General features: G+C 34.7%; 1 protein-coding gene across 1 annotated transcript; it reads left to right on the top strand.

The window, feature by feature from the left end:
- Positions 1-3,289: 3,289 nt before the first annotated feature.
- Positions 3,290-14,628, top strand: LOC112044789 (uncharacterized). The gene is made up of 6 exons (XM_024080752.2): positions 3,290-3,602; positions 5,614-5,822; positions 10,158-10,293; positions 11,657-11,922; positions 12,975-13,179; positions 14,473-14,628. The coding sequence occupies exons 1-6, from the start codon at positions 3,560-3,562 to the stop codon at positions 14,544-14,546; spliced, it is 933 nt and encodes a 310-aa protein (XP_023936520.2). The 5' UTR covers positions 3,290-3,559; the 3' UTR covers positions 14,547-14,628.
- The last annotated feature ends 790 nt before the right edge of the window (positions 14,629-15,418 follow it).

Below are 15,418 nucleotides of genomic sequence, written 5' to 3'. Positions count from 1 at the left end.
GGCCGAAACCTCCCACCAGTCAGACCTGGGCCAGTTAAGAAACTCTCAATAGGTCAAGCCGGGGATCGAACCCAGGACCTTCGTCTTGTAAATCCACTGCGCACACCACTATGGTCGTCTAAAAATAGAAATAGTAGTTTTAATAAACCTGTATTTCCTCGCTCATTCTCACATACTCTGGCGAACATTCTCAGGTATGCAGGTTTCCTCACGATGTTTTTCCTTCACAGTTTGAGACAGGTGATATTTAATTTCATAAAATGCACACAATCAAAAGTTGAAGATTCATGCCCTGGAACGGATTCGAACCTAGTTCGGGTCATATCCACTATGCTATCAAGTCTCCTATATTAATATTATTAAACTGAAAACTTTCTACATTTCTTGAAAATCTAAATTGCATTCATTCAAATCTCAGACCAATTATTGTATAGGACCTGCCTCGCTAGACATAACTTTTCTGTCAAAATATATGATCTACGATCTAATGCGATTATAAAAACTCTCTCTATAGAATCGATGTTAAATAGTTGTAATCGTGTTCGTCGGTTAAAGAGCTCCGTAAAATACCTTTTTGTGTAATTGAGTTGTGTAAAAAACGGGCAAAAACTTCTAGTTTAGTATAAGATTTATACAAAATCTAAACTCGTTTTCCTCAGAAAATGACAGACAATTTTGTTCGTGACTATAAGTGCGATACAGGTCCTTCTATAATTGGTCTGAGATTTAAATAGTCCCTGCACGTAGGTGCCCAATTAGTAATTCGTAGTAATATGTTGACAAACAATATTCTCAGAATTCCATTTTAGGCATTGTTTTGTACAAAAATGAGGGCACGTTTCCCCAATGTTATTTTTACTAAGTATTTGTTTTAAACCATGGGGACATTATTTTTATATGAGTCATTCGTTTAAGGTACTTGCTTATCGAATTAGCTGTGTTACACATCACCCTACTCTACAAAGGGGTTAACCCAGCGTGACCAATTACTCATTTATTTATTTTTCTTTTTTAACAATGCTAATTTAAAAATATAACACAAAACACTATTAAAAAGGAGATGGTCCAAAATTGTACGGAGCCCAGGTCATTGTACCCTAGCGGAAATAAAAGAAAATATTTTTTTTAAACTATTTTTGATTATACAAATCTACGAATTTATTATAATTCTTTCGAAATAATACTCATTATCTACCAAGAAATTAAACACTATTAAGGGTAATAATGGCGGATTGATGACGATTTCAATGCAGTAATCGATTTGACGTTTGCTGTCAATTGTCATCACAGACCACAAATGAAGATTGTCATGTCATAGTTGCTTTAAAAGCGCCATCTTGATATAACTCAAAAACTTGGGTTTAATTTTATTTATTTCTTTGTATTTAGTTACATTTGTTCACATTAATAACTTTTTAAAATTTATTGATACAGGGTACAAGAGTGGACCTGAAATGGACCATGTCCTTTATAAAAAAAAAAAAAAAATCCTCCCGGTGTGGGACATTTGAGTGCCCAAGCAACTGGTAGTCAGGGCTCCAGAGTGAGGAACCTCCTCACAATACGCGCCGTCTCAAGAATCATTGCCTTCTGTATCCAAGTCCTGATCCAACAGTTAAGTGAAAGCTTCTTAAGATGTTGCGTGACCAATACTTATCTTTACACGTATAAAAATGCGCTCTGTACGTTTGTACTTGTAAATTACTGACCTTAGCGCTGCTGGACAGATTTTCATTTTTGATTTTCAACTTGGTGGGAATTTATGTAGCTTCGAATGTCTAAATTAACCGGACTACTACTACGATTTTTCGTTTTCGCAATCATCATAAAAATCATGAAAAAAACATTATTATCGTCATTTTACGTAAAGTGGTCTTAGTATAGTAGTGTTAGTAGCAGGTATTAACGTTATTTTAATGAAAAACTCGTAGGTATTTTCGTAATTTCGTTAAAATCGTAAAAACAAAAAATCACTATGATCAAAAAATGTGTTGTCAAGGTAAATTTTATAGAAATAACTAATTAGATGATCACAGAAACAAAATACTTGACGGCCTCCGTGGCGCAGTGGTATGCGCGGTGGATTTACAACACGGAGATCCTGGGTTCGATCCCCGGCTGTGCCGATTGAGGTTCTCTTAATTGATCCAGGTCTGGCTGGTGGGAGGCTTCGGTCGTGGCTAGTTACCACCCTACCGACAAAGACGTACTGCTAAGCGATTTAGCATTTCGGTACGATGTCGTGTAGAAACCGAAAGGAGTGTGGATTTCATCCTACTCCTAATAAGTTAGCCCGCTTCCATCTTAGATTGCATCATCACTTACAATCAGGTGAGATTGTAGTCAAGGGCTAACTTGTGGAGAATAAAAAAAAGATGACTCACTATTTTAACGGTAGGACCGAGATAGGTACCTGCGAATTATGCCCGAAGACAAACATTTGTCGTTGACATGACCACTGCGTACTTCCCGGCACAGATGGACCATACCATACCGTAAAACGAAAACCTTTAATAATATTCCCTAGAGCGTTATCGCCGCGTTGCAACGACTTGCGGTACGGACGGCTTCAATGTGCTTGTGACGTTCGAGACGTCCACATCTCTTGTAGTGTAATTCTGTATGGGTTATTTGGGATAGGTGGGGAGAGTGAATTGAGTAGAAAAGGGGAGTGTTTATTAACAGTCAAAGGATCCTTTAACCCTACACACAGCGTTCACAAGTGCGTGACTTCACTCAAGGTCATTCTCTGGCATTCTAGGGTCTTATTTTGGTTACAGTTTGATTTGTTAATTAAGTTGTCCTGACAAATGTTGTGAATCATAACCTTTGTTTGACATTAGTTTTCCTATATATCACTCCTGAGGGCCTAGTGGCAGTTTGATACTGTTACTGTCACGTAACGTAAACGCGAATTTCTAAGGAATTGAAACAGAGCCATCTAGTGGCACTACTGCACAACTGTTTCAATTCCATATAAATTTGCTTTTACGTCAACGTGTTCGTAACAGTATGAAAATATTGAAAACTCCCACAAGGCACACTGAATCCGCTAAAACTCATTATTTTAATGGTTGGACCGAAATACTTATTATGCCCGAAGACAAGCATTTGTCGTTGACATCAATACCCTGACCACTACGTACTTCTCGGCACAGAAGGACTATACCTATGCCTACCATATCATACCATATAACGAAAACCTAGTCCCTAGAGGCAGATACAAAGTAAGAACGTATAGGTAAATGGCGCTAATTTTGAAGCCACACGCAATGGATTCGCAGTTCGCTGACTACTGCGCACGCGTACGCGACGCGGCCAGTTTTAAATTTAGAAGCGTCGCCGGAATTTCGCCGTCCTATTTTGTTTCCGATTCGCCGCAAACGGCACAATTTAACCTCCAATGTTATTGTTACATCTAAATTATAACATTACAAATTAATTAATTTAACATTATAAAGTGCAATGTTCCGGTGGGTGTGTGTTGTGAAATGAAATATGAATAATTTGTGGGGGCACGGACCAGTCGTTAAATTATATCCAACAAAGTGACGGCAATATGTTCAGTGCAGTAATAATTGTGATATTATTGTGGGAACATGGTAAATTATTTTCATACCAATTAGCTCCATTTAATTAACGCTGCTTCCGTGCAGTCTATATTTTTGATTATGGCGAAAGTTAATTAATTGCTGAACGTTCAAAGCAACCTTACCTACTACATACATACTTGTATACATACATATTACATACTTGATTATCCTTTACTTCGCTCACGTATTTCCATGCCCACCTTACAACTAAATTATGTGTACATACTAATGATAATAGAGCCGTGATAGGTTAGTGGACATGACCTCTGCCTTCAATTCGGGGGCATAGATTCGAATCTCGTGAACCGATTTAGCGTTCCGGTACGATGTCGTGTATAGAAACCGAAAGGGTTGTGGATTTTCGTTTTTAGTTTATTCTACCTTCTACCCATAACTCCGACGGTTTCTACGCGGCATCGTACTGAAACTCTAAATAACCTTTTTCTAGCCACCACCAGACTAGACCAGAAATTTTTAAAAATATAAAACTCTTAACTGACCCGAGCTGTGAATCGAACCCAGGACCTCTTTGTTAACATCACTACTGCGCAGTACCAACTGCGAAAGTGGTCGTCAATAGTAAGAAAGTGTTACCAAAAATTTAAATTGCAAAGGCAAACTTTAATCAAGCAAAAGAACCTATAGGTGAGCTTTATTCTCATAATACGAGTAGTTGCCTATTTTTTTTTAATCGTTTTTTAATACACGCACAACAATATCATTTTTAATTTTCTTGTCTGTCATTCTGTCTGTAGGTGTGTTTATACACACCTACAGATCTTGTTTTAATTAACTGATCGATAGGAAGACAAAAATTATCACAATCTAAAAATTACGTTTTTTATTTGTCTCAAATCATAAAACCTGCAACCTTCCACGGGCTAAAATATTGGCTACCGTTCTTATGTAGGTATGTACCTATGATAGAAGCATGAGCTGACAAACGTATCAATCTTCCTTAATTGCAGGCTCTCGCAGACCCTCGGTCTAAAACAGTTTAGGAATCTCTAAAAGTGTGTGTTAACTAAAAAGCTCTAAAATCGTAAATGATCGATCCTTTATCCTACTAATATTATAAACGCGAAAGTTTGTATAGATGTTTGGATGTTTGTTACTTTTTACCGCTCCTACTGAAACGATTTGGCTGAAATTAGGAATGAACTTGTACTCTGGATTAACACATAGTTCTTTTTATCCCGAAAAAATCTATGGTTCCCGTGAGATTTGTGAAAAACTAAATTTCACGCGGACGAAGTCACGGGCGTCCGCTAGTTACACATATAAAGGACGTCGATTTAATGTCGTGTTAAAAAAGATATTAGCAATAAGCAATAGTTAACACGTAAGGCGTGAATTCCCAGCGTTTTGTTGAAAACAACAGAATGTAGTCCGCTCACGTTTTACTGCACATAAAACGTGGCGGACTGGGGGAAAATATGAATGAAAATTAGAACATTTCTAAACAAAACTCTTATGGTTCGGTCAAAATCGTAAACTACGATAAAGGTTCAACATTGCTTCACATATGGGATACAATTTGAGATTATTTATATTTTGTAATAGCTGTCGGTAAGTGTGTAGGTTGTTTGCTACTTTTTCGTGTACTTTTGATTTATAAAATTCGTCGTAATCAAAGGGATATTGTCATATGTACGTGTCTGTGTATCTAAAGATAATAAACCGATTTCAAAAACATAAAACGTACCGACTAAACTAAAAAGCAAAAATAACGTCATTTTATGTTCCTACTGCTTTGCTGTTGATTACCTGCTGATCAATTTGAAGGCGGTGCTAACATGAATATATAATAAATAATTTGATATTATCCGCAAAAAGCAGACGAACCCACGCGACAACAAAACAAAACAACAAAATACTCGTACGTTTCACCTTGAAACCGGGGCATCCTCAGGAGATGTTGACTCTACAACGTGCAATTGCGCGTGGGTTCGTCGGCTTTTCGAGGATAATAGCAAAATAAATAAATTATTATATGAAGAAGATATTGTTGTTGTTACAGTTGTAGTAGAAAGCATTCGTATCAAAGAGCTGCAGGTGCCCGGCATAGCGGCGGAAGGCGGGCAGGCGCTGCTGGGTTGCCAGTTCGATCTCGAAGGCGATGATTTGTACTCCGTCAAGTGGTACAAGGACGGCAAGGAGTTCTATCGATACGTGCCTTCCAACGACGAGGTCATGTCGCATTTTACCATGCCTGGAGTGTTTGTTGATGTAAGTAAAATGATATTTTGACCCGTCCTAAGGCATCGTACCTGTACAGGAAAAATTAAACCTTCTAAAATCATTTAGTTTTGCGTCTATATGTCAAGTTTTTCTAGAGAGATATGCCAGGACGCACCCGGTATTGTATACATTTTTTTTTTATTCTTTACAAGTTAGCCCTTGACTACAATCTCACCTGATGGTAAGTGATGATGCAGTCTAAGATGGAATCGGGCTAACTTGTTAGGAGGAGGGTGAAAATCCACACCCCTTTCGGTTTCTACACGGCATCGTAACGGAACGCTAAATCGCTTGGCGGTACGTCCTTGTCGGTAGGTTGTTACTAGCCACGGCCGAAGCCTCCCACCAGCCAGATCTGGACAAATTAAGAAAATCTCAATTCCCAGCCGGGAACCGAACCCAGGACCTCCGTCTTGTATATCAACCGCGCATATTACTGCGCCACGGAGGCCGTCAAAACACTGTCATACATTGTCTGGACATTGTACAGATTACCGGATTATACAGATTGCCGGTAACACAGATACCTACTAGATAGGGCTTGCGCTTTACTATCATGTCCAATGAAAAACAATGATGAGGTTGAATAAATTATACTTTTGTTTTGGAGATAAATAAATTAGTGTCAGAAAACACGTACTTGAACTGTTAATGTACAATGTACCTATATCGTATATTATTATAAGTGAAGATAATAAAAATAATTATTACTGTCGCAAATCGATAGTCGATATCGATTTAAATCAAATAATAATTATTACGAGTAGTACCTAAAAATAACTCACAGAAACCCACAGTAAAAGTAAAATAAATAGGTATAAAATTATTGTAATGTTATAATGACCAACTTTTTAATAACTACGGATAACGAACGAAATTTCTATTAACTATTAACTATAATATAATATAACTGAATATTTCGAACATACTCGTTCTTATTTGGTTATGGGTATATTTATATTTTTAATCGATAAAAATTAATATCAATTCAGTAACGGCACTAGCGTTGCGTTGTTCGTCAACTATCCAAATTAAATGAAGCCAATATCGATGCAATTTAGGCGTACTCAAATATTATTAGATAGGAAGATCATTGACCTTCAGCCGCTCTAAATAGCAGATTTATGATTTAAGCACATTTATTTCATCCAGTGGGAAATTTTAATCTGTCGCACAGACATGAACGCCATAGACACGTGATCACGTCCACTGATGGCCGGGCTGTAAAAAAATAACAAAAAGAATCTATTAGCTAAATCTAATAAAGCTTTTTTTGCTTTCTGCTTTTGACTTTCGAAAACCAAGCAAAAATTAATTGATAATCATATGTAGTGGCTCTTAACGACTTAGTGACATTTTCTTTCCTTTTACTTTTCGCCTATTACACGTCTTATTCGAATTTGAGTTTTATGTTATGGGATGCCAAAATTAATACGTCACTACTAACAACAAATATCTATTTATTTCATTGCTGTTATTACGTTAGTAATGTAAACTTTTAATAAAATTAAATTTGTGTAAGTATGGAATCGCTATGCTAAGCTGTGTAAGCTTTAGCAAGCATCATAAAAAGGCGGAATCATATTATTTGACTGCTCTTGATGGCGATGCTTTTCAACGCCAACATGAAATGCTACACACTACGAGTAGTAATTTCCATAGAAATGTAAAAGAACGGTTGTAAAGTCGGTTTACTGACGATAGTTGAACATGACAACGTCATAAGAAAATACTGATGGAATGGTTACATTTTTCAAAAGAAAATTCGTTTTTCTAAAACAATCTTCATTATAGACCAGAATATAGGACTTCATTTCTTGTAAAAAAAAGTTGGCAACCCTAGAGCGAGGGAACGACGCATGACGTCATCTTTTTTCGAGTGTGCAGCCGGCTCCATCGAATCATAAGACGTTGTCACGTCAAAAATTTAAGTCGCGTCGCGTCAGGTCTCAAGAGTATGTTACCACCTTACCACCAATAGCTTGATGTTATAAATAATACTGCAATTGTAAATTACTAAAAGTTATTCAATAGACAATTAAATAGTAAGATTTTACTATAAATAATTTCGCCAGTGGTTTGCGAACCAACATTTTGCGGTCAATCGGCAGAGAGTCGGTGAGCTTGACAGATTACGAGAATGACGTTAAAACGTAGGTTTTGCTGATACGAATCACAAATGCGTTGAAACTTACGCGTACGTTCTGCCATCCAAACCACTGCATTTGCTTACTGCTCAGAATCGGAGAGTCTGAGACATATAGCGTTACTTTGTAACGGTAGTGAATACTCTCAATCTGTCTCAGTCTCACACAATATCCACATAGAGAGAGACACAAATTAATTCGAAATATCTTTACTCTGACCGAGTGCTAAAACGTCGTTACAAACTAGGGTTGCCAACATGTTTTCAGAAAAATATAGTATTTTTCAGATTTAGCTATAAAAAATTGTAGTACGATACATAGTATTTTATGGAATAAGCAAAAAATCGACTTATATTTTTTAAATAAGATTTATTTACTCTTGTTGCATTTTTCTATATTTGTCTGAAATATGTCGCCTTTTCACATTTGATTTTTAAATTTTTGAAAACCAAATGCCGTTTTTTTTTTAATTTTTTTGTTTGACGTTTGTAATATAGACAAGTTCGGATAGGGTAGACGATATTGCATCTGTCGACAACTAATGCGCATAAAGATTTAAAATGAAAATTTTGTTTGTTATATATCAGTGTTAAAAATATAGTATTTTTGCATTCTATTTATTTCTTCAACAGTATATAGTACGCACACCCAAAATATGTTATATATTATAGTACGATTGGCAACCGTATTACAAACTCATTTTATTCTTTCTACTAAATCTTTCCCTTCCACTAATAATATGTGATAAATAACTAGCATAAACCAACATGAATGGACACTTTATTCAACTTCCATTTATCTCAAACTGTCATAACATAGGTACCGACAGAAGTTCAGCAACATTGGATAGTGCAGTATGTTACATTAACTAGTTACCGGTACTCAAGTGCTCCGGTTTGAAAAATTCGTCTAATATGTTGCTTTTAAGAAGTTTTTGTTTGACGTTTACTTAAAGTTAACTGTATTCTTAAGAGCATTGTAAACAATCACTTGTAGGTGTAGCTTCTTCAGAGAAAAACGGAGGGAACTTTAAGCGATTTCTCATAGAATTAAAACTGTCTACCTACAGTCTACTTGACCTATGGAGCACCAAAGAGTAGTTTACTAGACTGATAATAATCTCTCACATCGTAATAGATACTCAGTTTGTTATTTTATTTAAATGCTAACTTACGAGAGATTTATTGTACTGTTAAGTACTTCACTGTTACACATCCAAGTAATTAATAAAAAAGGAATTAAACTTTGCTTTAATAACCGTCTAGTAGGTTGAGTTATTTGTGTGTTCTTCTTTAATATAATAAACGCGAGGTCAATTGAATCGAGATCGAGATATGTACAAGATACAAACAACAATTTTTGAATATTTCAGAAATATTTTAGTAAATTTTCGATTAATTATTAGTAATAACATTTACCATTATAAAATTTATTTATATTGTAATATAAATAAATTTTATAATGGTAAATGTTGAAATATGTATGGGTTGAATGTAGGCAGCAATAGGGATGATGACAGTTCTTTAAATTGTATATAAATTAAGAGTACGCTAATAGTAAAGCAATTTTGTAAAAGGAACAGGGTATCTGCGATCATTACTTTCAGAGCTACAGGGATTTAAAAGGTCAGATTTGCGGCGCTGCCGCGGATCCCTGATAAACGCCCCATACAAAATGTCACGAACTAATGACATCGTAGGCAATGTAATGATCGTTAGATTTGTATGTGCGTACAAACAAAATTACTAATATCTTTGTTATTTGTGCGTTTATGTTTATAGTTCATTTATTAAAAAATGTCACATTTAATGTAAGGAAGCTAAAACTGTATGAATGTTCATCGAATTACGATAAAAGATTTTTAATAGATTTTGAAATTTTATAATCACATTTATTTTGCAAATATCCATACAATCTTTGCTTTTTATATATAAATTAGTTAACATTGACCCTATTTACCCGGATGCATCAAAAAATCAATATATTCAAACCTAGTCATCATCCCCATTCTGTGTTACTTATAATTCTGGGACTGTCTATACCGCGAATTTGGACCGCAAGAACCTGTATAATATGTGATAGTAACACAAAATGTTCAGTGAGGCATAAAGAACCCCTACCACAAAGAAACCTCTCCAGATTGTCTCGTATTAACAAAATGCACAATAAATTGTAGGTAACACATTCGTCGAGCACCATGGTGGCGCTAGAACACCTAACAAAGGACTCGGCCGGCCTCTATCGGTGCGAAGTGTCTGGAGAAGCGCCCTACTTCGTTACAGTTTACAAAGAAAAAGCCGTCAATATACATCGTACGTTCTCATTCTGTATATTAGCGCTTGAAAATTAATTAACTCTACAAAATTGCTAATTGCTGCTAACATATGTCTTATAATTTTTTAATTTAAATACAATTTAATATAATGCACATTCGTTATTAACCCATATTCTCACTGCTGATCTCGAGTCTCCTCTAGGAATGAGAGGGGTTAGGCCAACAGTCCACCACGCTGGCCCAATGCGGATTGGCAGACTTCACTTACGCAGAGTATTAAGAAAATTCTCTGGTATGCAAGTTTCGTCACGATGTTTTCCTTCACCGTTTGAGACACGTGATATTTAATTTCTTAAAATGCACACAACTGAAAGTTGGAGGTGCATGCCCCGGACCGGATTCGAACCCACGCCTTCAGGAATCGGTGGCAGAGGTCATATCCACTGGGCTATCACGACTCTATTTTATTATTTTTTACTTTATATTAAATATAATTATTATAATGCACATTAAACAATTTTGAATAAAGTATATCTTTGCATCACAAACAGTTTAGATTTGAAACTGTATTTGTTTACATTGAAGTAGGCTCTGAAACTACTGGATTGGAAAAATTCTTTCACTATTTAGAAACTTACATTATCTTTTTTTTTTCTTTACAAGTTATGCCTTGACTACAATCTCACCTGATGGTAAGTGATGATGCAATCTAAGATGGAAGCGGGCTAACCTGTTAAGAAGAGGATGAAAATCCACACCCCTTTCGGTTTCTACACGGAATCGTACCAGAGCGCTAAATCGCTTGGCGGTACGTCTTTGCCGGTAGGGTGGTTACTAGCCACGGCCAAAGCCTGCCACTAGCAAAATATCTCTGATGAACATAGGCTATATTTTAATCCCGTATTCCCACGGGATCAGAAAATACGCGAATGACATCGCTAGGCGTTTTGTAGTAGCTTTTTAATTATATGTATACAGCCTCATATCTACAATTTTATCAGATGGGGATAAAAACTTTATAATGCTGTCCTCTCACCATCGCTTGTAATAATTTATTAAAAAAACTCACTAACTAAATGAATGCTATTTTAACGATGGTCGGGAAAATATTCACTAATTAACAACTTTTTGTTTAAATTTTTTCATTTGTATGCCGTAAAATTTAATACTACTACTAGAAAGGGGAATTCATGACACATCTCCAATGTAATTCTTACGTGTTTTTTTATCAAACACTGTATGTTTGTTTTATTTTTCACAATCTGAACGTGGCAATGTGGCACGTGCCCCGGTATTCTCGCTCTAGATCCGGGACTGGGTTGATAAGAAAGATTTATACTAAAAGTTAATTAATAAAAGTACGCGAAGAATGATCAATACAATAATACTTAATGTTGCAGTACTTCCAAACAAAAAACCACGAGTGAGAGGACTACAAAATGAATATTCAATAGGCGACTTACTGGAGGCAAACTGTACGTCTACTAGGTCTCGCCCAAAGACACAAGTAATGTGGCTAATAAATGACCAAATGGCAGCAAAAAAGTACACTCGAGGGCCATGGGAGAGGGTGTCAAGGGAAAGGGCTGATGCTCGTGAGACGACGCTAGAGTTAAGATTCTTTTTATTGTCACACCATTTCCGTGATGGCGTGCTGACTGTCAAGGTAATTTACAACATTCGCTTTATGCCTACTTAAAAAAAATATTCGTAAAATTCACCGTAACTATGTACTTAATTCAGAAATTGATTTCTTTACAGTTATAAAAATTTTATATCAAAAAGCACAACATTGATAGTCTTTACGTAAATCTGGTTTCGAAACCGATGGTATAATGACTATTATCAGACATATACATTCTCGTACTTGAAAAACAAAATAAAAAGAGTACTAAAGACACAAATTCAATAAAACCTGTATTGTTATGGTTTAATTTAAAGAATTTGTCGCAGGAATTTTATTTTCTGTCGAACCATCATGATTATTGGTGATGGTAGGAAGATATTTCATTTTACAGTTGAGAAAATTGTGACTTTTGTTTCAGTAGATGTGTGTTTTTTAATATATATTTTCGTGAAAATATATACTAACGCAACAAGTGATTATTAATTCCAGTTAGTAAAATGAGAATTTCAACTGTCACTGAAATTTAATTTTACTAGTAAAATAACATTGCAGTGACAGTTGCACTTGTTATTTTACTGACTGGAATTAATTTTCCAACTCTCTTGCTCTTCTCGGACCAAGGCGCGTTTGGAACCCTCGTAACCTTAGTTTTAAGTTTTCGACTATTATTACCACCATTAATTACATTAAATTAAATTATGACATAACATTGACCTTTCGAAAGTGCTTGTAAACTAAGCCTAATTGAAATAAATGAATTTTGACTTTGACTTTGACAACTATAGTAAATTCGCTTAATCCTCGTAAACCATCTTATACATAGGTTGAATTTAGTTCCTGCAATTCAACATATTATAATCACCTTAATTGAGACAGAATACAAGGAAACTTAAGTTAAGTTATCCTAGTAACTATACAATTACAATCATCTTTAGCACAAATCATGAACCAATTCTGTTACCCTCGAGGCAACTAGATACGGTGAAATAAATCTGATAATATTTTTGCCACGACTCCATGACCCAACGGACTCCAAGTCAAAAGGAACAAAATCATGTGTAATTTCATAATCAGATTCAATTTATTTTTAGTGTCAAGCCGCTTTACCCCCATTATACCAAGATGAAGTAATTCATCACATTCTTCGAATTGATCCTGCTGTTGTTGCTGATCCTATTCCAATAGATGCTGGAGATGATTTAGAGGCACCACCACCCATCTATCAGACGCCGGTCTTAAGTGAAAATACTGGTTTTTTACCCGCTACTGGTTCACTCAATGAGGAAGACGCTAAAGGTAAGATACGATTCAAGGTAAACAATACAATCATCGAAACGACAGTAATTATGATTATAACAACAATACAGATATATAACTTAAGGTAAAGATATCTTATAAAAGATAAATCTGCGATCTGAATTGGCACATCGAAATTGAACAAAATGTAGTATGAGATACCGTTTTGATTCTGAAATATATAATTTTTTTGTACTGTTTATTACCGAATCATCGAATCTAATGCATATATGCAGTTGGAAAACTAAGTATGGTAGAAGTGGTATTTAATGCTATTTATTATGTATATATACGTAATAAATGGCATTAAATACAAGGAAGGATAATATACAAGTACCTAAAGGTAGGTAGGTATTTTATAATCGAAGCGCCAATTTTTATCCCGCCAACTATCATAAATGATCGAAGTTTTAAACTTTACTTGTTTTTAAATCTAGCTCTAATAAATTGCTATTTCAAAAGACAATGTTTTAATTTTTAATTGTATATATAATGCTAGTAAGCTTTGCCTAGAGTTTCACCTATTATAAGTTAAAGATCCTAATTCCGTGCTAGACTTTGTTTTATATACTTACTCATATCTAGGTATAAACTTGCGTAAAATTATTATTAGCGGACATACGCGACTTCGTCCGCGTGAAAATCAATGTAAAATTTCAACCCCTATTTCACCACTTCAGGGATTGAATTTTAAAAATTTTGAATCACATTATGTTTTGTATTGTTTTTGTGATTTATGAACAAATTTTTAAACCTAACTCTAAAAATAAAGGACTTTTCATACTAACTTTCAACCCCTATTTCACTCCCTTCTATTTTTATTTTAGGGTCAAATAATACTCTATGTTTTGCTCCAAGGTCCCATTTACCATTATACCAAACTTCATGTGGTTCGGTTCAGCCGTTAAAAGGCAACAGACAGACTGACAGACATACTTTCACATTTATAATATTAACATAGATAGGTATTAAACACGATTAATTTACCCAATCTAAGTCCTAATTTTTTTCAGTTTGTCTGAGTTGTCAGAGTTATTTCATATTATTTGTTAGGTATAAATACTGCTACACTGGCTTATTTCCGGAGCGGAAACTCTAAACGACATCTTATGACTGCCTACTGCAGTTTACAGATACCGATTAGTAAGAAATACTTATTACAAAACTATTTATTTTTATTCCAGTTAAAGGTTGATCTATTAATATATAGTAGTAGAGAGTAGTAGGCGAAGTCAGAGGCGTCTGCTAGTAAAATATATTTTTGATATTAATAATGGTTTATTTTAATTTCAGATAACAGTGGAAGAAATAAGTTCTCTGTTTGGGTCATTATTCCATCGACATTCGTATTGCTATTTTTACTGTAGATGCTTTAAATTGTTATTATTACTATACATCGAGAATTTTATAATATAGTGTCCATATTTTAAAGTATTTTTACGCATATAACGTGGTTTTCTTAGCATTATCAAATATTCCCTTTAACTATAGTTTAACCTATTGTGATATCAAAATATTTTATTGAAAAGTTTTATTTAGGTTTGTATGGTTGGATTTTCCTAATTTCAAGGACTTTTATGCTTATTTGTTTTTACGCTAGAGAGTGAAGTTATCATATACGACAAACTTCCGGACCGCTCTGAAGTTGCAACACATATATGCACAGCACAGGTATAAATGTATACTGCCACTTATTCGTATATACCGTAACCGTTTAGTATATAAGTAGAAGTATTTTTGTTACGTATTTGTCAAAGAATGAGATTATGGTCGTCATCTTAATTTTAAATAAGTATACATTTTTTTTATTACTTTAAGCATTTAGGCTCTCTATGGCATTTTTTTATTTTTCTATTGGTGTAATTATAACGAAATATTTTAGTTAGGTTTAAGTTATGACAATAATAGACTTTGCTTTGTTTTAATAAAATTAAAAATCATATAATTAATCTCATTTATTTATTTTGAGTGTCCAAGCAAAAGTGGTCAGGGCTCCATAGTGAGGAACCTCCTCACAATACGCGCTATTTCAAAAATGCCTTCTGTATCCGACCCTTACTTAATCCTTCATCTGTCAATCGAAGTCTTCATTCAGGTGTTGCCAACTAAAAATAATTGAATATTATTAAATATTTTTACGTAGCAAAACTTTCTTCCATTAATTATATTTTAACGCACATACATCTAGCAAATTGCAATCGCGATTATCAAAAATCATATTACCTATTTAATATTCAAT

The sequence above is a fragment of the Bicyclus anynana genome, chromosome 9 (genome assembly GCF_947172395.1).
Source record: "Bicyclus anynana chromosome 9, ilBicAnyn1.1, whole genome shotgun sequence".
Lineage (NCBI taxonomy): Eukaryota > Metazoa > Arthropoda > Insecta > Lepidoptera > Nymphalidae > Bicyclus > Bicyclus anynana.
This window is presented reverse-complemented; position numbering and strand designations above follow the sequence as displayed.